The 21,382-nt window shown below is 40.5% G+C and overlaps 1 protein-coding gene across 9 annotated transcripts in view; it reads right to left on the bottom strand.

Annotated features, from left to right (window-relative positions):
- The window catches only part of LOC121941696 (sorbin and SH3 domain-containing protein 2-like), a 59,769-nt gene that overhangs the window by 17,956 nt on the left and 20,431 nt on the right, over positions 1–21,382 (bottom strand). For 7 of the 9 annotated variants that reach the window (XM_042484527.1, XM_042484529.1, XM_042484530.1 and 4 more), the window contains exons 3-12: positions 20,740–20,795; positions 15,263–15,289; positions 14,996–15,120; positions 13,578–14,225; positions 9,182–9,308; positions 7,466–7,641; positions 5,173–5,239; positions 4,205–4,255; positions 3,856–4,069; positions 2,932–3,046 (exon numbers count right to left, since the gene is read on the bottom strand). In XM_042484527.1, the coding sequence (XP_042340461.1) occupies positions 2,932–3,046; positions 3,856–4,069; positions 4,205–4,255; positions 5,173–5,239; positions 7,466–7,641; positions 9,182–9,308; positions 13,578–14,225; positions 14,996–15,120; positions 15,263–15,289; positions 20,740–20,749 (1,560 nt within the window). In that variant the 5' untranslated portion in view covers positions 20,750–20,795. Of the gene's footprint in view, positions 1–2,931; positions 3,047–3,855; positions 4,070–4,204; positions 4,256–5,172; positions 5,240–7,465; positions 7,642–9,181; positions 9,309–12,444; positions 12,859–13,577; positions 14,226–14,995; positions 15,121–15,262; positions 15,290–20,739; positions 20,796–21,382 lie in introns of all 9 variants that reach the window. The other 2 variants (XM_042484533.1, XM_042484535.1) reach the window with 2 other exon arrangements.

Below are 21,382 nucleotides of genomic sequence, written 5' to 3'. Positions count from 1 at the left end.
TGAATCCCATGACAGAATCACATTACCACAGCTTTATCCTAAGCCAAAGCACAGGTGACTGATAATGAAAATCAGCATGTTACTTTAAGCATTACATATTTAACACCCAGCCTCATTATCCACACCTTTGTGCAGGCTCAGTGGCTAGAATACTAAACACAGGATGTCAGAGCAGCGGGAAATTCTCACCAGAGGTACTTATTACATTTAAAAAGAGGAAGAAGGGGCACATATTGAAGAACTCTCTGGAAAAGACATGAGGGGTCATTCACATAGGCGTGCAATAAGTTTCACCTCTACATTGGTGTGGGCAGTATGGCATCACAGTAAGCCAGCCAACTGACCCAAGTACTACACACGTACACCGCATTTCATTAGTAGTTCCACTTCCCTTCATTCACACACCCTCAGCACTCGGTATTACATAACTGCATCTCGCATGGGGGCCACTTGGAGTGCAGAGGGAAAGTGGGCAGAGGAGTAGTGAGGGATTTTAATGGAACACACCTGCTATTGTTCACTTTCAACCCAAACTATCACGGACTGACTGCCAGTTGTAAGCTTAGTGCTATACTGCTTTTAACAAATCATCGAAAATACCTGCAGATTTGTTACAAGGAGGCCAAGACGTCTTGTGCAGATAATTGCAATATTTCAGCACTTTTGTTGCACCAGTTTCTGCTTTAGAAATTTGTGTTTTTGATCTGTCTCATGATTTATAATATCTTGCAAAACAGCAGTTTTTCCATGCCTTTACAGACAATGTTGGGAATAGAAAAATCCCAAACGCTGAACAATATAATCTAAATACTGCCGTTTTACATTTATTAATTTTATTTTTGAATATTTTTTATGTATTTACTTTTAGCTTACATGTTGTCACTATAAACCAATAAGAAGACAATTACAGAAAAAAAAAATCCCCCAAAAAACAAAAAGAAAATCACATGATGGCAGTGCGGACTCCCTGGGCAAGTGGCAAGGGGAAATCAGTAAGGGAGTGTTGAATGACTAACGAAATGCAGCATTACTTTTTATACGTAAATATAGTGAAACTGAGATGTTTAATATTACTCTTTTTAAAACCTACTTTATTATTATAACGATGTTTAAAATGTACAAATAAAGGGGACTGATATTTGGCATTTCACTATTTTTTTTTTTATATGATGTCGTGACTCCTGACAAATTAAGAATTAATTGATTGAAATGCTGTAAATGGTGAATTGTCTTGTTATTGAAATGTGCTATACAAATAAACTTGCCATAACATAACTTTCCCCCTTTACAAATATTTCACTTAGCTACAGAACTGAGATAAATCTTTCAAATTGAGGCTCCTGAGCTGCTACAAATGTGTAAATGTTATTATCTGGAGAAAAAAACCCTTTGTATACGCCATTATTTTTTGCATTTGCATGTTATGTAAATGATGGACAAATTGCCTTAGCAAGCAGAAGTTTATCTCTGTTGATGTAACCTGACGGATGATTAATGAGAAACACTTCCTTCGTATCACACAGAGATACATTTTCATATCAAAACAACCTGCAATAAACGCTGTCAGGTGGGATGTAAATATTTATATTCAACAACATTAAACGGGGAAGCCAAAACAGCAGTTGCTGCTGTGTGGCAAGTTAATCATCTACTCTTGTATGTTTAAACTCTAACAGTGTCAATGTGCACTGCAGTTGAGAGGCTTATTCATTTTACTGTTATTTTAACAGAAGAGATCATGCTTTGGTTTACTACTCTGTCTGCTCTTTCTAACCTCATTCCCACATGGAAATGGAGTTTTCACGCCAAATGAAACACTGCCAGGAGATGCTTTGTAGGTGTTGTGCATCTCTTGCTAAAAAAAAGGGAATTCAGCTTCGAGACAAATGAGTCACCCTGTAAAAAATAAAGAGCCTCGAGCAGAGACTGCCCGTCACACAAGTGCTAAACACACACAGAAAAGAAGAAACTAAACAAACAGAGTGCCAGAAAAACATTTTTGTTTGTTGGCTCATAATTGGACACCAAGTGGACGCTTCACCACAGAGCAGAATATTTTTGGGAGCCGTTTCTTGCTTTTAGGAGTTGAGCTTCCTAACTGACAACATATATGAGGAGATTAGCCAGCGTGGGTTCACTTCACTTCTCCTCTGCCCAGCTTTCTCCTTTTATTGCCTTATCAGGAACTGACTCATGCATTATTACCCTGAAAGCTCTCCGCAGTCATCACATTAAACATCTGCAAAACCTTCACAAAAACCTTTTCCACATAACAGACTTCTCATCCATAACACATTCACCATTATCCTGTTCTTTTCTCAGATACCTCATGTCGATTATTTCTTGCCCTCCCTCTACACAGCAATTATCTCTGCTGTCTGCTTTGTCATTCACCCCACAGAGTGAACAGCCAGTACAGCCACTAGAGAATGCAGCACCTGAAACCTTCGCTTTTTAACACCCACACAATGTCTGATGGAAAGAAGTGCATGCAGGAGCCCATAATATGAAAATACATTAACAACACAGTAATGCCTACTAAGACTAGCAAGTAAGAAAAGTAAATGTGTTTGTGACTCTTTTCCCTATTATTTGTGCACCATTATTTCATTCCATGTCTCCTAATGTTTAGTTGTTTACACCACCGCTAAATAGACCCTCTAACTCAGCACAGTGATGCAGCAATTAAGTGAAGCCTAACAGCAACAGAAAAAACTCTTTCTCTAAACAATAAAAATATAAATCATCTCACTGTCACAATAATAGAAATATTCTCCCAAGATGCTTGTATGAAGCGAGCTAGCCTTAATCAAACATGAAGGAAGGCTGTGCTGTAATGTCAGCTACCACCTTTTCAGTGGATTTTAACAGAAACAAAAATGTCAAAAAACATAATAATCAGATGAGAGAACAATTTTTAAATATACTCACTGGTCTTTCATGCTCCAAAATGGAGGACTTCCCAGGCTCATACTCAAAAATACTCTTGGGCTCTGCACGGTACTTTCGTGTGTCCACTTTTCTGTTGGGAGGACCCCATTCATTCCTGGTGCAAGAAAACAAAAGTGTGTTTCTTCTTATAAAGCTGACTAAGTGAGTTAATCAATCAATTATGTCTTTAAGCACATTTTAGATTAATATAATTGAAGAAGGCTCAGAATTCATGTAAACAAAGGAGATATATGTGAGATCCAGAGCCACACCTTTGATTCAGACTCTGAGCTGGGATTGTCTGCACATGGCTGTCAGATAGAGGTGGCTAAGCTGGTGGCGAGCAGCTAACAGCTAAAATAGTGTTATCATGGTGGGGGACTGCAGTGTAATCAAACACCAAGCCGACGGTCGGCTGTCAGTCAATGTTGAGCATCAGTGAGCATGCATGGCCCTCATCGCTCTGCTGTGTCCGACCCTGTTGGCCCCAATAGTGGTTTTTATATTAATGCTCTGAATGTTCCATACAGCTTATTTAATTCACATAATGCACATAAACAGTAATAATAAACAATCTATCCAATATATTAATTCATGTGCATAACAAGGGGAGATTTCGGGGCACCGGGTAGCTCTGTTGGTAGAGTGCACGCCCCATATTTAGAGGCTATGTGTCCTCATCGCAGTGGCCGCAGGTTCAAGTCCAACAGGCAGCCCTTTGCTGCATGTCATCCCCATTCTCTTATCGCCCTTTCCTGTCATCTCTCTAGCTTTCCTATCAAATAAAGGCAATAAACTCCCCCAAAACAACGACTTTGTTAAAGACAAGGGGAGATTTCATTTTCATTGCTTATATATTAATTGAGGGCCAGTATTCAATACCTAACAAGGTGCAATAAATGAAAGCGGCAAAGCTCCTCTTACGTATCAGTTGAGTCTCTCTCACGGTCGCTGTCTCTGGCCCTCAGCTGGAGAAGAGATGGCATTGGTGGAGGTGGTGGGGGTACAGGAGATGGTGAAGGCTCCGGAGGGCCCAGATGCCCTCCGTTGTCCGAGGGGCTTTTGGCGAGTGGCCTGTATGTATGTGTCCGGGGAGCAGGGTGAGCCAGCGTGGTGCTGGATGACAAGTTGTAGTCATCTGTTAAGGACAGATAGGACAGAGGAGAGAATGGAGGGAGAGTAATGGGGCAGAGCAAGCCAAACAAAAGGAGACAAATGGAAAGAAAATACCTATTGTATGAGACACAACTTTTTACATACATACATCCCTCACCATTGTTTATGACTGCATAAGTTGCATTGTATGTGTCAGAATAGTCATCATCTGTAGGAGAAAGGAACAAAGACTGATTGGGATACAGACATACTTTCTAGTGCAGAGAGTTAAAGTATGTAGTTTCCTCTCCTGAGAGAACAGCACCTTTCGTCAGCTTGAATACAGTCAGTTACAAAGTAATTTCCAACACTGACCATTTTTCACAGCACAGAAAAGTAACAAAACCACCCAAGCAGCATAAACCACTTCCTCTTTGTTCACCTACAAGCTCAGCACGTCTTACACAATTGTTTTTCGAACATTCTGAGTTAAAAGAAGGCCTACAGACGCAGTGTATTAACCAGAATTTGTCATAACCATGAGTATTTGATTCTGGCTAAATTCAAAGCTGCTGTTTTCTGCAAGTGAGGAAACTACTTTTTTGACTTCAAGTCTACAGGGGGTTACTAAAAACACAGACTTTGGTGGGGCCAGAATATGAGAATATGTGAGTATTCAAAGAGCCATGGGAACTCTCCAAGATGCATCAGAAAGATAATCATGGGCCTGTAGATGTTTTTAGGCACACACAGTTGTGAAAAAGTATGTGTGTTTGAGTGTGTGCTGCAGCAGAAGAGGCCTGAGCAGTTTAGAACAAACAAGCTTTGAACTGACTGTGTGATACTGTCGAGCCCATAAAATTAGAGCAGATTTCCCAGGACGGCTCTGTGTCTATTAGAGGTTTCTCTCAATTCCTCCTCCTCTCCAGACTCTCTTGCTCTCATCTAATGAGTTCTGGCTCTGAGGTTCTCTGGGTCTTTTGGTTTAACAAGAACTGACATACATAGACACACAAAGATACACACATACACAAGAGTGTACACAAGCATGCATGCTTGGCCGATTCCTCTCATAAAACCTGATGATCAAATCACATCAAATAATAGGACATTTCTGCCTTTCAGTGTAATTCAGGACAGACTCACCCGCTTTGTGAACCTTGTGGATCTGTTTAAACATCGTCTTGTACCAATCCTTAGGCCGATCCACCGTCTGTGGAGAGAGAAATAACTATAAAGATTTATGTGCCTCGAAATGCAACATAAACTGGATAGCTGAAACTGGAAAGTAAAGAGGGCTCCTACTATTTTATGGGACTGACTACTTACTGAGGAGAGAAAAACACACTCTTAGCCTTTCTAGAAATCCATATTTCACATAAAGAGATTTTAACCTGTGCTGAGACGTGAATAAATTATTTATAAAGATTAAAACAACGAGAAACACTGCAGATACTGAGGATGACTACATCCCCTTTTTTTCATTTTCACAATAAATAATCTTGTCAAGAATCATTTACATCAAACTATCTAACATAAAGGTCCAGTGTGTAGGTTTTTAGATGGCAAATATTGGCAGAAATGGTACATAATAATCATAGCTATGTGTTCATTAGTGTATAATCACCTGAAAAAAACAATTGTTGTGCTTTCATTAAATGAGCCATTTATATTTACATACAGAGGGGACCCTCTCCCACAAAGTCTGCAAAGTTATTCTACAGCAGCCCAGAACAGACAAACCAAACACCGGCTCTTGACAGTGCAGTTTGCATTTTCACATTGGTCTCAGTAGTTTTCCTACACACAAGTTTCAGTTCTCTATCCTCACCACTAGTTACCACTACATCCTACACACTTGACCTTTAATTTGAGGTTTAAATCTTTGTGAACTGTACATTCATCCCTTGATGTTATGTGACAAAGACTTTTCAATTTTGAGGAATTTTATATTAGAAATCTCTCTCAGTTCCCTTCCGCTAAAACATTCAAATTCTGTTGTTGAATAATTTTGAACTCAGGAAGGTGTGCAGACATTTATCCAATCAGATGTGATTTGGGGCAACAAGCTAAACATAATATAAACCAGACTCGACTATTAGCTCGCACTAGCTAAAACAATGATCTCGGAAAGGACGTGTGTTTGGATATCAGTTCGCAAAGAGCATTTCCAAAGAATTTGCTATTTTAAAGGCTTATTTTAACATTTGGCCAGGGACTACATGTAAAAATTAGCCGTGGCACAATCAACAGATGTGGATCAATGTGCATCATTTGTGAAAATAAATAAATAAATGCATAAATAACATATTTTGTTGTAGATGTTATTTTATCATTTCTTAACAACAACAAAGAGAAAAAAAAACACAGGATGTTTCATCATCTGAATGTATCACCTTTTAAATATATAATATCTGTATAAATTGCCACAACATCCAATCATAACGCCAGAGAAAGACATAACAGTTCTACGTGAAACTTGATAAACTACCAATGCAGTTTGTTTTGGTATAAGTATGCTTGCGTCTTTTAAGGAGATTGTGCCTATTTTCAGAAATCAATGTAAGCAGGTTTGGCTTTACAGAGGATACAGAAGCCATGTTGCTACAAAACCAAAGTGGGAGCTCCTGGTGCTCTGCCTGGAAAATCCAGGAGAAACTCTGGTATGTGTGTCTTTGTGTATACAGTATAGATCTAACAGCCACTTGAAAAAAGAGCTATCAAATGGCAGAGAGACTTAATCCTCCCTTTATTCAGTAGCGCTAAACACTGGGTCTGGACTCTGGTCAGAGAGGAGGCAGTTTGGCTCCACAGTGAAGGAGTGTGTGTGACTGAGCATGTAGCATTGGCACAAGCAAGAGACGGGCCAATTACCACTTCACTCTCCATGGTTACCACATAAAGTGCGCACAAAAATGTTTGTCTGCTCACAACAAGGAGCATCTGTTTTTCTTCTTTCCAGCCTTTTTGTTCTTTTCACCTTTTCTCTTTGCTTTTATAGCCTGTCTCTCATTCTTCCCGTAACTCTGTCTCACTCATTCTGTAGTTGATCATGTCCACCTTCAAATGCTGCTCTTTACGACATAGATAACTGAGTGAAGTGTTAATACACGAAAAGCCTACACAGAGATAACGCACTTTGACAAGAAAGCAGCGAGAATCTTGCAGTGCTAAAAGAGAGACCTTGACTTAGCTTATCTTAATAACTAACACACAGAGGCAGGGTAAAAGAGATACTGAGAGATTTTAAGAGGGAGAGAGAGAGGGCTTTTGGGATCAAAAACTGCTGACAGCTGAAAGTAAACCCCTCTCGTGAGCCCAATAACATATCAAGACAACAGAAATGTGTTAATAGATACTCCTGTTCAACACCACGGCATCTAACTGTCTCACACTGCTGCACACCAATGTGTTTGGCTCAGTGTACGTTTGACCTCACCGTGCGGATGGCAATGGGGATGCCGGAGTCGTCCACAGGGCCGATGCCTTCATAATGAGGGGCTTTAATGATGGACACCTTTTTCTCCTCTTCGGAGAAGCGGGCGATGGGCACGGTGCTGCTGATGCTTGTGTGGCCCGACACCACAGACTCTCTGGTAACTGACTCACTGCCCTCTGGATATGAGGAGGAGGAAGAGAGGAAAGAGAACAACAAATTGTCAGTCATAGCTGCGAATAATCAAACAGTTTGGGCATCAACACAGGCTGAACAAGCGAACACTGAATCATCCTGAGATTAACTGCTCTTTTGTATGCTCCAAGATTTGAGTAGTACAAGAACAACCACTTCCTTTCTCTCCATTCTGTGCTAATTAATTTCATACTGTGCTCCACAACTAAATGGTTCTGTCTTTACTAATAATTATACCCATCAAATCCTGGGCTTATAACAAATGTAGTTACCGTAAGAACCAATAACTATTTAATTGATATGGACAGTGATATGGCGTTTTCAAGTATGAATAATTTGTTCCTTGCCTGAGAAGGGTTGCCCCCCCTCTCCACTGCCCCGCTGATCAGCTCTCACATTAGTAATGTTGTTCTGTAACCAAGAACACTTGCTTCATCATCTAAACAACATTTTTGTTGTGCTTTAGTGTAGAAAAGGGTGCCGCTGATGGACACTGCTGCCCCATGGACCATCTTCAGTGGGGGAACAGCAGAGAAGCAAGGCAGGCTCTGCTCCTGGCCAGGGAGGAGCCACATTTAAAGGGTGCAGACCTCTCCGCCTTCCACCAAAGCTCTGACTACAGGTCGAAGGTGCCAGTAAAGGCTACTCTGGGTCTTTCCACGCTGAGCTGCACTGCCATCTGATATAGAGGCACCAGTATTAATTTGAGACTATATACTTTAACCATGAAAGTAGCAGTCCACTTGTGATTTGGTGCAGTTAGGGTTGACACCTGATGCATACCCAGTGTTTCCCACAGAATCAGAATCTATGTGAGGAGGCAGCTGACTTCCTGTTTTTTTTTTTTTTTGTTTGTTTGTTTTTGTGTTTTTTATTATTCTGTGCCCCTTTTTACAATTCAGACGTTTTTGCAGGCCCGTAAATGCAGCACAGTTATTTCATGAATTGCGTCAGTCAGACAGGGTTCCCACACATTCTCATGGACAAAATTTCAAAACTTTTCAATGACTTTTCAAGGACTTTAAAAAAAAATTCTTGCCCCACTTGTCCAGTGTTTCCCACATGAGGGACATGAAGGTTCAAGGACCATTGGAAATGAGAAAATCCAACAATTTCTGTTTCTGGCTATGATAAATAGTGTCATTTTGGCCATTTTTTAGGAAAACATGCCTTCCAAACCAGTTTAAGATAATGAATGCAAACTTGTAGACCCAGCACAATGAACAGTTAAGTTTCACTATCACTGTGCCTGATACTGATGCTCTACTGCTCCGTCTGTGACAACAGTATTTTCTGCACTACAAGAATGTGCCACAATGAATAACTGTAATTGGTCAAATATCAAATATGTAGTGAAACAGTTCTAGCCAAGTAATTGACGAAGACTTAATGACCTCCCTAATAATGCATTTGGATGAGTTCCCCATGTCATAAGGTTAGCACTGTTTTTTTTCCCCAAGGAATCGCTAATAAACCATAGGCTGTCCTTTACTCAAATGAAGGGACAAAATATCAGTGACTTACCTGAACTCCTGCTCTGTCTCTGGAGCCCAGTGTGGAGTGAGGCAGGGGGAGGAGGGTAGGATGGAGGAGAGAGGGGCCTCTGTGGATGGCCAGTACTTCCATTCATGGCATGAGAGAGGACTTGGCCCTAGGAGTGACCCACAAGCCAGAAACAGATATTCAGTCACTAATAATCAGAAAGGGCACAAAAATGTAAAAATTGACATTTACAATGGGGAATGTTGCTGTTCTGACCTACAACATTAGATATAATATAGATATGATTGCAAATATTTTTTAAAAAAGTAGGAAAACAAGAGAATGGTTAGTTTTATGAATACATTATTAGTCATCATTTTGCTTAAACTTAACATTTAAAGGCCTAGAGGAGCCTATTATAGAAATGAAAGTACAAGTAGACAGATATTGGGGCTGATATGATTCATAGGAGTTGCTGAATCTGGAGTGACTGTATAATGTAAGAACAGTTAGTGAGGGGAAGGGGCACTTATTGAATCATTTTACTTTAAAATAGACAGAGGAGATTAAAACAGTGACGGTAAGCAAACATAAGTCTTTCAGATATACATTTTTAAATTAGTTGTGACAAACAAGACAGACAGGATACAGTTACAATGGGATGCTCTTCTGAAGAATGCTCTCCCATTCAACATGACACAGGACCATATGATTTCATCTGATAAAGGATAAAAACACAGGATTTTAATTTTAAGGCCAGCGTGTTTAGATCAAAGATTCATGATAGCTCTAAAACCAATGAGTACCTCGCAAAAAATACAAATGCAGTCAGTTCACATCATAAAGCAACACACAAACACTGTGTTGACAACACTTACTGCCAGTGTATCTAGACGAGCATCTACACAGGAAGAATTTCAGGCGTGATTTTCAGTCTTTCTCACACACGTCTCACAGAACAGATTCTATTTTAAACAATCCAGCTGTCTACACAGGCTGCGTGATGACAGGCTGTGTTTTACTCGCACTATACATGTGTAACTGTGACCCAAAGCAGATTTTTACACTTCCAGTCAATTTTGGGCTGAGTGATGCCAAAACACGGGTGACCTACACTCAATACTGTGCCAAACAAAATCATTGTATGTAGACACAGATGGAGCCCTGGAGCTGCCGCTGTTATCTTGCTGCTCACGTTTCACCTTCAGTGTAAACGTGCTGTTAGTCTGACTTCTAACTTACTCCTGTTAAGTGCTGAGGTATACAGTGACATGGTTAATTCAATGATACTGAGCAGATTTCTGCTGCTGTGTTAAAGCTGGTTCATTATCACTTAGTTCCAACAGTGTTGGTCTTGTGTATCGATACTTTCTTGGTTGGAGAAGTGAAGATATTTCTCACTTGATTACACTGATTAAGGATGCAAGCCACAAAGCTTGGAGTAAACAGTAGCAATTAGGTCATCAGTCCTTGATACCTTTAAGGTATCGAAATAAACCAGGTCTTCTCCATAGTTTTCCAGTTAAATGATACCTACATTCAATTCTTTTCGTTGCCCAGATCAAAAAAAAAAAGACCATTTGTAAAGGTTTGCTCACAGTCAATCACTGCAAGGGTTCTTCAGTTTCAGGTGAAATGTGATTGGCCCACTACCACAGCAGCTTAAACCCATATAGTCTGTGGTGTGGCGAAGTCAATTTGACGGAGCTGGCAGTTCAGCGTGCCAAGATGCCGCTAAACCTTAGTATGTATGACAATTCTACACAACTGACATCTGATTGCATTTTCTGGGAATGCTTCCATTCACATGATGGGTATCAAATAAAGTTAAAAACAAGACATCAAATGCAGCATTCTATTGGTATCATCATCAAACAATACCCAGCCCTAGTGGCAGCATAATATAACTTTGATTGGCATAACAGGCACAAAGCTAATACTTGGCTAAGAAGAAGCCAATGTCAGATGTTGTTCTGACAAAATGGTGATTCCATGTCAATATTAATCTTGTTGCAACTGCTAAAGCAAGGTGCACATAGAAATGTATCGTAAGATGTCCCACGTTATCAGTCACCCTAGTATCAAAAGCTGTATTTGGGCTTGCTGGGGCCTGAAATGTGTTATGGCAGGTCTTCTAAAACATTGTGATGCATGTTGCGATGTTTATATACATTTTGTTCTTTTTTTTTTTTGCAATGCGGTCTTAAATTCACACATTATTATTATGAGGAATTTAGTGTTTTCCAAAGAATTTGAATATATTTGTGAGTGTGGGGGGTGGGGGGCAGCAACAGCTGATCGCAGACAATCAGCTGTCAATGCAGCAGAAAAGGTAGTCTACATGAGTTGCCTTCCTCCTGCTTTTACTGTCTGGTTAGCGTGAGCTAACGCAGCGCAATGTGATCTCATCTCTACTCATCAAAAATTGCAGCTTCGTAAGACTCCTTGAATCCACTGTGAACATCACACATGACCTGTTAATCTCACACCAACACTCAAACGCCTCGCCTCTGTTGTTAAACCTGTTAATAACTGTTGGGTAACCTTAACTGTGTGATGCTTACAGTTAGCCCTGTCACCATGTGTCTCTGTCCCACACAGAGCTCTGGTCCTGCAGCAGCTGTCGCATGATAAACAGAAAGAGAGAGAGATAGGGGAGCGGAACGAAGCAATACACTTCAAACAGCTCTACAATGAAATGAGATTTTATCTATTTTAAACAGTCAAATTTGTGGTAAAGTTCCAGTGATTGGAGACACTTGCAAAGTCATGTAGAATTTATGGGATCGTCTGAATTTGCACTAATTGTTGGGATTCCAACATCGCAACGTCCTGGAGGGACTGACTCTATGAGAGAGCCCCTTACATCTATCTCCAGCGGAACATAACGAGCTGACATGACACATACGACTGTTTTCACACATGTTACATTATAAGACTTGCAGCCAACAGCATCCAACTTCACCCTGCTACAACATCTCTAAACAATGGTTTTGTCTTGTCGTGAATTTTTGATATGAACTGGCCTTAAGAGACATAATTGCACTGGATTGCAAAAAAGGCATAACAGAGAAACAAAGACAAGCACGTAAACAAAGACGAGCACATAGAGCTCTAAAGAGTACAAACACATTAACATATTAAGGGATCATTAGGTTGTAGTTGATGGTTAGTAAAAGGTAAAAATCGGTAGTAATGACACATTTTGTAAAGGTTTGGTTCAGCCATCCAAATGAGTGGGAGCAGGGAACCATTCGTTTTTGGTAATGATGTGTGTTACAGCGGTGACTTGTTGGGATAATTACGTTAGTGACAGTGGCTGCAGCAGCAGTGGAGGCCGCAAAGGTTGTTAGCACATCATCGGGGCCAGCAGTGGATGTGTAGGTAGAGACATGGCTGAGGGTGGGCGATGGCGTGGGTGAGGCGCCAGGTGAGTCCAGGCTACAGATCTGCAGCTCGTCCAGCAGACCCGCCGTGGATGACGAGTAGTGGCTGAGAGCTGACACCGTCACAGGGGAAGCCGAGGGTGACACGTAGCCACTGATGCTCACACTGCTGATTGTGGTAAGGCTTGGCCTGCTGACTGCACCGGCTCCGCTAGGAACATACGGGGTTGGCGATAGAGCCTTGGGCATTAGGCCAGGCAGGTAGTCGAGTGAATCTGAGCTGTGGCAGCGATAGGGGGAGTGCCGTGCTGTGGGGTCGGGGGATGGAGGCCCCTGGTGTTGAAGGGAGAGGGAGTTGATTGGAAAAGGAGGAAAGGAGGAGAGTGCTTAGTGACATCACTCATTAGCCACGTTGTCACAAAGGAGGATGTGTGGAAGGAGCCAAACAGAGGGTGAAATGCTGCTGTGAAATCACACTCATGTGGTGGCAGCATCACCTTCTGAAACATGATTAATGCTGTGAACTAAAGAGGCTCTGTTAGTTCAAACACTGTGGAAGGCAGCAAATACAGCTTACAGACTGGCAAAAAATAAATAAAACAGTTGGTTATCACACATACAGTATGAGTTCACACATGTAGAACCACTTTTAGTTTGGTTGGTTGGATGGCAGCACCAAGACTAAAGGGCAACACACACAGGCAGCAGATGGCGTGCATCAAAACACCTGCAATTCTTTTTTATTTATTTAAGGCCAACCAATAGCTGCCTCAAGGAACCCCATCGTCAGACTTCCCAGTGTTTGTATGCATCGAGACACCAGAAAAACAGCAACTTTATCACATCTGGCCTCATTTGACCAGGCTACAGTATCTGAGTACTTCTTCTGTTCATACGGCACGTTTAGTGTGAGTGGGTGTCAATTGATGTTATGCAACCAGTGTGTTATCCTTTTATCACACTTGATGTCACTAAGACAAAAACCACCTTGAAATGCACACAGTCATTGCTCTCTCTTGTTCTGTTGTCACAGTATGTAGTCAGTTATGTACCAACAGCTCTGCAGGAGAAGGTCGTGGTGGAATCGCGGGAGGAGCCTTTGTTATCTCCACCTGGGCTGAAGCTGGACTTGGGGTTTGATTTGAGGCTCGATCTGGGACCTTGAGCTCCACTGTGCTGTTTTGACGCTCTGGATGCTTCTCGGGGCCCAAGTGGACAGAAAATGAGGCTGCCTGGGTCAGGGGCTGAGACAAGGGGGGACCTCTTTGTGGAGGTGGGGAAGTGGGTGGAGGGGAACCTGTGGACTGGGTCTTAGGTTGAAAGTCAAGGTAAGAGTTGCTGTGATCCGGGGGGTCAGGGATGGTGACAGGGGTTATTTTAAGGGAAGACACTTTACGCTCCTGGGCCTGTGTATTAGTGGTGGCAGATGCATTACAGTTGCTAATATCATTGGATACAGTGGACTGGTGTGTCTGCTGGACTGAGTTTGCATTGGTCTCTGAGTAGGAGTAAGAAGATTTGCTACTAATAGTGTAGGACTCTTTCAAAACAGCTTTCTCATTCTGCGTGAATGTTAGCATTCCAGGGCTAAAATCATTAGCCAGGGCAACAAGGGAGCTGTAGTCTGGTGGATTAGTGCCTGTGGGTGAGAAATGGAAACTCTCTCTCCTGGGGGGTGGTAATGGTATTGGATTGGTATCCTTATTGGCCAATTAGAAAGCAACAGCCAATGTAAGTTCAAACAAAAACAACAACAAAGAAAAATCATCAGTGCAAAGCTTGATACAAATCATCAACTTGTTCCAAAAGCATACTTATAAATACCACATGGTTCTGTGCAAATTATCCATAATTATGACAGTCTGTGGTGTCATAAGAAAATTATTTTCACGCAGACTTTTGCAAGCAAACCCCAAATGTTTGGATTAAACAGTGGTTCCCAACCTTTGTCCTTAAGGGACCCCTTTTCTCTTATTGAGTAAACTGATGGCCCCTGATATTTAAGGATATTTCAAATTATATTTAATGCATAGCAGAAATATTACAGAATAACTTACAAACTGTGCAACTAACCAAAATAGTGGCCGCTATGAGTGCTGGAAGTTTGTTTAAAACTTCAGTGTTTTCTTCTCCCTGAAGCTCGGCCATTGTTATCTCTTTGGTTGTGTTAAGTGTGTACACTTCCAATGCAGGACAAGCGTGTAAGCACAGAGTGAGGGCTAAGATATAGGCAGACTGTGTATGTGTATATATATATATATATATATATATATATATATATCTCAATGTTTTCTACACTCCTTAACATCAAGAACGCTTCGTGACCCCCCCTGTGCCGCTTTAGCAACCCCCAGTAGTGGTTTGGAGCCCCAGGTTAGGGACCAGTCAATTAAACTTTAAAAAGCATTTTAAAGAAGTAAAAACACAACAAATGCCAACATCTGTCAGTGTGATGTATAAGACATTTTACCTGTGTTGGTGACTTTTTGTCCTGCAGGTTGGGTCTGACACTGCGGAAGCCTTTGGCAGCAAGAGATGAGCTGCTGGCGTCTCCATTCTTAAGGCCATCTGTTGCACTGCGTGACCGCCAAGAATCTGGAGATAAAATTACTTATATTAACATTTCACACTGCAGTGTTTTGATTAGGTTCTCCTTTTAATGGAGTATTTCCTGTTTTTTTTTTCATTTTATTCAAAGATTCTCAACTCCAAATCACCACAAGAAACAGAGACTTACCCAAGTCTGATGAGTGAGAGTCACTCCCTGAGGAACAGAGAAGACACAGCAACGATAAGTGACACAAGTGAATGTGTGGGCACGTTTATTCCTGCAACAAATGTCAGTACTACTGCATAGGGTTACATCTGAAGTAGTCTTCACATTGCACAAAATGCTTTAGAGGTTTAAGTGTTAGAAAGAGAATCCTGATGGTCGTGGGAAGGGAGTAGATGAAGCTTTGAAAAGACAAACTGAAGAGGACAAAGCACAGAACTGAGAAGAAGCTCCATTTTAAGGATTGCATGACTTATCCTGATGGCATACATATTATCACGTGCTATTTTCTTGTAAACTTTTGAAGACAGAGAACAGAAAGCGCCACAAATTCACAGAGCAAACTAACAACTGGTTAGGATTTAAGGTCCAATATGCTATTGGTACAGACACTACAAATTTCTAAAGGTAAAAGTAGCACAGCTTTGATATGTCAATTAAGGATATATCCACAGATTATTTGTATGAAAGTGGGCTTTATTCAGCCGGTTGTTTTTCATGTGCAATGGGCATAAATGCTCTATTACAGAAATAACTACAGGCTTTTTACAGTAAAAAGAGGAGAGAAGTGCTTAAGACATTACATGCACATCAAGACTTAATAGACCACTTCACTCCTAAAACTAATAAAGGACAAAATCCTCGAGAGCACACTAATGTCGGCCCCATTACTGAACAAGAGATTAAAATCTACACAGCAGAATGACCACAGTGCAGGGAGCCACACTTTCATGAAGGATAATTTCACTTTATCTCAACCTGGCATATTTCCAATAGATGTGGCTATTGTAGTTCTATGGGTCGTGATAATAGTGATCATGTCTGCCTAGGTCAAACTGGTCACTATAAGAGGATGATTATTATATTTGATCTTTTCTTTATTCCTCATGCTGGCGGCACTCAATTGATTATTTTATATTACATGAATATAAAATAATTAAATGGACAGTTTCACTATTTACTGAATTTTATTGACTGTTTAAAAATACAGTGCAGCTCTTAAGTGACTGGGTATTATCAACCCACGTAACAAGGATGGCTTTAACCACAGGTGCTCTCCCCATACGCATTTGTTTTCAGTCTCCATCACTAGCGTCAATAAGCTTCAAGGAGACACCGTTTTACATTGTAAATTAATTACTTAACTTTTCCCATCATGATTTCAATTGCATGCAGCACCAGCCAGCTATGAGCAGACTGGTTAGAGAAAGTAAAGTATCAAGGGACTTAATTAAGAAAAAAAAATTACTGTAGTTTTAAATTATTATTCAGTATGTCAGTATGTTCTCATGTACAAACCCCCACCCCCCTCAGCAAAAAAAACACTGCAGGCAAAATACTTGATTACTACAGGCAAATTATTTAAAGAGCATTTCTGTAGGAATCATTTTTCCCCATGCTTTTTGATCACTGACTAACACCATGACCACTATAAGTGTTTTCCACTGTAACAGCTGGTTTTTACCAGTGTAGGTGGCTCAGGGGTGCTTTCGGCATTTCTAGGAAACAGCATTGCAGATTTTTGAGTGTAGACTTCAAGTATAACAGTATACCAAACTGCTATAGTACGTGTGCTGTACACACCTGCCAAGGGTGAGGGTCCCTCAGAAGCTGAAGCCTGCATGCCTCCTGCACAATGAAACTCTAGTGGCTACGTACAAAATCCTAAAACCCTCGGGGTGGTGGTTTGATCAGTCCTACCACGCTCCTAAACCCTCTATATCTGAAAACAGCTCATCAGTTTTTAGGCGGTGCCTTATTATTGTTAGAAGGGAGCTGACAGTGCTAGAATGCCGACATGGGTGCAGCAGTCAACCTGGATGCTGACAAAGTCCAGGCACACACACACACACACACACACACACACACACACACACACACACACACACACACACACACACACACACACACACACACACACACACACACACACACACACACACACACACACACACACACACACACACACACACACACACACACACACACACACACACACACACACACACTGCTCTTTCAGCAGAGGAAAGGAACGGGCAGCTGGGGACGACCAGCTGTAGCCTCTTGAAGCTGAGGGTATACTTTAGCTTCAGCTCTAAATTTGTGCTATCTAAAAATCTCCTCAGTCATTCACCAATTTGACCTGTAATATCAGCTTACATGTGAAACGAAATAGACAACATTTTTGGAAAGAAGGGGCTTAGACAAACACTAGATCTATGATAGATATGCTTGCATGAATCTTAAAGGTCCAGCGTGCAGGACTTAGTGCCATCTAGCGGTGAGGTTGCATAACTGAAATTTCTCCCATGTGCCAAGCATGTAGGAAAACCATGATGGCCGATGTGAACACGCGAAAACACAAATGGCCCTATCTAGAGCCAGTGTTTGGTTTGTCTGTTCTGGCCTATTGTAGAACAACATGGCGAACTCTGTGGGAAAGGACAGCTCTGTATGTAGATAAAAAGCTTATTGGCAGGTAACGAAAGCACAGTAATTCTTATTTTCAGTTGATTTGGACAATAATGAAAACATCATTATAAATATTATATACAATTTCTGCCAAAGATGCCCTTAAATCCTACACACTGGACCTTTAACAATTTATAAGGAATAATTATGCAGAATGGTGCCAATCTAGTCAGCACACAAGCCTGTCCAAGAACATTTCCATATCATTCAAGAGCTAAGGGTCTAGGGAGCTGTGCCATGTCAAACTAATGTATACTGACAGAGTAGAATGAGTAGTAGCAAAAAACTTAGACAAAAGAAAGAGTAGGACAAACTACCCATAAAGAGGGGTGGATGGCATGGAGCAGTGTGAGAGCATGACATGTAAGAAAAAACACAAGGAAGAAAGATTCAACAACAGGTAGGTACAGTAAAATTTATGGCAGATTTCAGAAGCAAAAACAAGCTGAAAAGACCGGAAAGACTAACAAAAGGATTGTACAATGAACTGATTAGAAAAGAGCATACCACGGTCCAAACATTGCTTAAGCATTCTGAGGCAGCCGCAGCCTATTTGAAAATATTTCAAATATGCTCAAGCCATATCAGGTTGATGAACGCTGAACATGATTTTAAAGAACAACAAGCAACTCAGACTTACCTCATGCTCTGTGTTTAGTCCAGGGGTTTCCTGAAGCGGCCTGTATTTTTTAGCTAATTCTTGTTCAAACATTTGTTAATATGTAGTGTGTTTGTGAGTGTTAGTACCTGTGCCTAGATTTGGTGAGCTCTGGACCCTCTTCATGGGAGAGAGCATGAGTGACAAGGCCACGCTTTTGCGAGAGCATCCTCCGCTATCTGAGAAATCATAGCCAGGCGGGTGATCACAGAGCCGGCAGAAGCAGCAGCACACATGCACATGCATATACACACAAAGACACCCTCAGACAAAAACACACATCTGCGTTCAGGCAGAACCAAAATGCAAACAAGTATAGGCAAAGCACATGCATTTAAAAGAGCCCTCTTTTTACTGTATGAGCTCAGAATGTGTGATGAAATATATATATATATATATATATATATATATATATATATATATATATATATATATATATATATATATATATATATATATATATATATATATATATATATATAATATATATATTTTAAGCACTGTATAAGTATGCACTGTGTAAGTATGCTCATGACGACAGGAATTGGATCTTTTTGAACTGATTTACCCTGGATGCCTGAATTAGGTCTAAAAAATCACAATATTAAGACAATATCAATATCATGACTCAAGTGAGACTGATTTGATTCATGAATTTAACATGAGGGACATTAGTTTAAGTTGGGAAATCCAGCGGCTAATAATCATTAAAAATCTGTTTACAGGCCTCCTGACACACTTTAGAAACACCTCTATAAACTAAACTGCAGTGAAATACCAGTGAGATCATTTTCAGAAAAAGACTGGAAAAATCTATTAACTATAAATATTTTATGTAGTTACTGTGACATCAGCCTTTGGTTTGTATACTCCTGTTTTGAAGCCCTGAGTTTGGCATTTTTAGCTGTCGCCATCATTCTGGAGCCAAAAGTGACCATTTTTGGACGAGAGGTTTGAGCTGTGGAGGAGGGAGGGGAGGATCTGATGAATGTAAAGCTTAAATGGTTGAGTTACAAAACCTTTGTACAGTTGTCATACAATAAGTGTTGAAGTTAGCTATATAGACCAAAACTTTGTACCAGGCTGTAAACATGTTAATTTCTGCTGGAAAGCTGGACATTTTAAGATCTGTAGGGATTGACTCTATTTTGGAGTCAGCCTCGACTGGCTGTTCAATCATTTACAGTTTTTGTCACTTCCGCATAGGCCTCACTTTCCAGCCCCGCCGTTTCCTGCTTGGTGCCAACCTCCATCTACCATAGGTAACACACTGACTAAAAGTAAGTACCTTTACAAACCCAAGTTTTCTTATCAATTATTTAAATGAATTCAAATTAATTAATTAATTAATTTATCTATCAGTGTACCAGTATTTCAATTATTCAAAGCAAAATAAATCAGTTTAGGTAGCTTGGCTATCATTATATTTCAGTGTTAATGTTGCTCCCCATCTTCATCGTTAGTGCCATACAGACACATTTTTGGTTATTCTGAATTTAGTATAGTGACTATGTCATTCTAATTTAGAATTCCTAATTTGGGAAATCCCTAAAAAAATGTGAACGGTTCTGTAATGGCTTAATTCATATCCAAAGATAAGATAGGATTTCAGACTTAAGAAGTTTCTGTAATGAGTCCAAGGGACAATACGGGTGGTTTAAGGACTGTGATTCAAACTCTAATTTTGATTGTGTTATTAGTTCTCTTTCAGCACATGACAAAGCTATTTTAATGTTGACTATATTGTAAATACAGGCAAACAACCAAGATGATTCAAGCTACCACTGGCAGCCACACAAAGTGTGTGGTGGTGTGTGGTGTGTGTAGAAGACTCAAAGACGGATTACTCATCATTGATTCTCCGGCTGCAATACACACTTTAACTTGGGCTGACTGCCAAGTTCAGGACAAAGCTTTGGGATTGTATTTAGGGAGGAATACGTCACTGTGGTTAAAAGCAACAGGCTTACTATTCTTATTGATGCTTTCAGTCACAACCAAGCGGACCCAAAATGGACAATCACATCAAAGTGGTGAAACAGGGTCAGGGTTAGAGAAGAGACTCATGTCTGTGGTCGAGGAAAACTAGGACACATAGCAGCCTTTAAAATAGCTTGGTGGTCTGAATATAGAGACATATTTACTTTTTTAACAGACTAGTATCAAATGTAAACAGCAGTTTTATGTTCAGTAAGTTTCTGCAAGTAAACATGAGATACTGAAAAGATGACACAAAATAATTACTCACTGTCTCTGTGTGTGTGTGTGTGTGTGTGTGTGTGTGTGTGTGTGTGTGTGTGTACTTGAATACCTGTATTCATAATGAAGAGCACTTCTTACTGATCTGCTGCAGGGGTACACACTTTTCTGAAAAACAAAAACAAAGTATTTCAGAAAAACAATAAATGTCTTCAAAAACAGCTGTTACGTCGACCCTCTAAAACAGAGCAAAGCAAGTGATCTGCATTAACAAAAAGATCTTTCTGCGGCTGCTGCTCTATAAATAATTGAGTTACAGCAATTATAGGAAGCAATCTCATTTTTGGTGTGAATTCTTTTGTCATGTAATCTCAAATATAAGCATATATTTTGGGAATCGGCCAGTTCCAAGCTGCCCACTTGGTCATTAGGTTCACTTTAATTCAAATCACATCACCCAAAGAGCCAAAATCTCTGGGCAGTGAAAGTCTAGTGAGGTTAATGGTGTTTAGGAGTAGGAACCTGTTTGCTGACATAGTGCAGATGACTGAAAGTCAGCTTAATTTAAACTTACACATTTCATTTTACCAATCTTGAAAAAAAACAATGGGCTGAAGAGTAGATCTCCTGGACATGAAATGAACTGAATTACACTTAACTTCTAAATTTCCAGGCAAAATAAGGTGGCATTAGCCTGGTTCTAGACCCAAGAACTCAGAACCACCACCCACATCTCTGATTCATCCACTGATTCA

This window comes from Plectropomus leopardus, chromosome 4, assembly GCF_008729295.1.
Source record: "Plectropomus leopardus isolate mb chromosome 4, YSFRI_Pleo_2.0, whole genome shotgun sequence".
Lineage (NCBI taxonomy): Eukaryota > Metazoa > Chordata > Actinopteri > Perciformes > Serranidae > Plectropomus > Plectropomus leopardus.
Note: the sequence above shows the minus strand (reverse complement) of the source record. Positions and strands in the feature narration are given on the sequence as shown.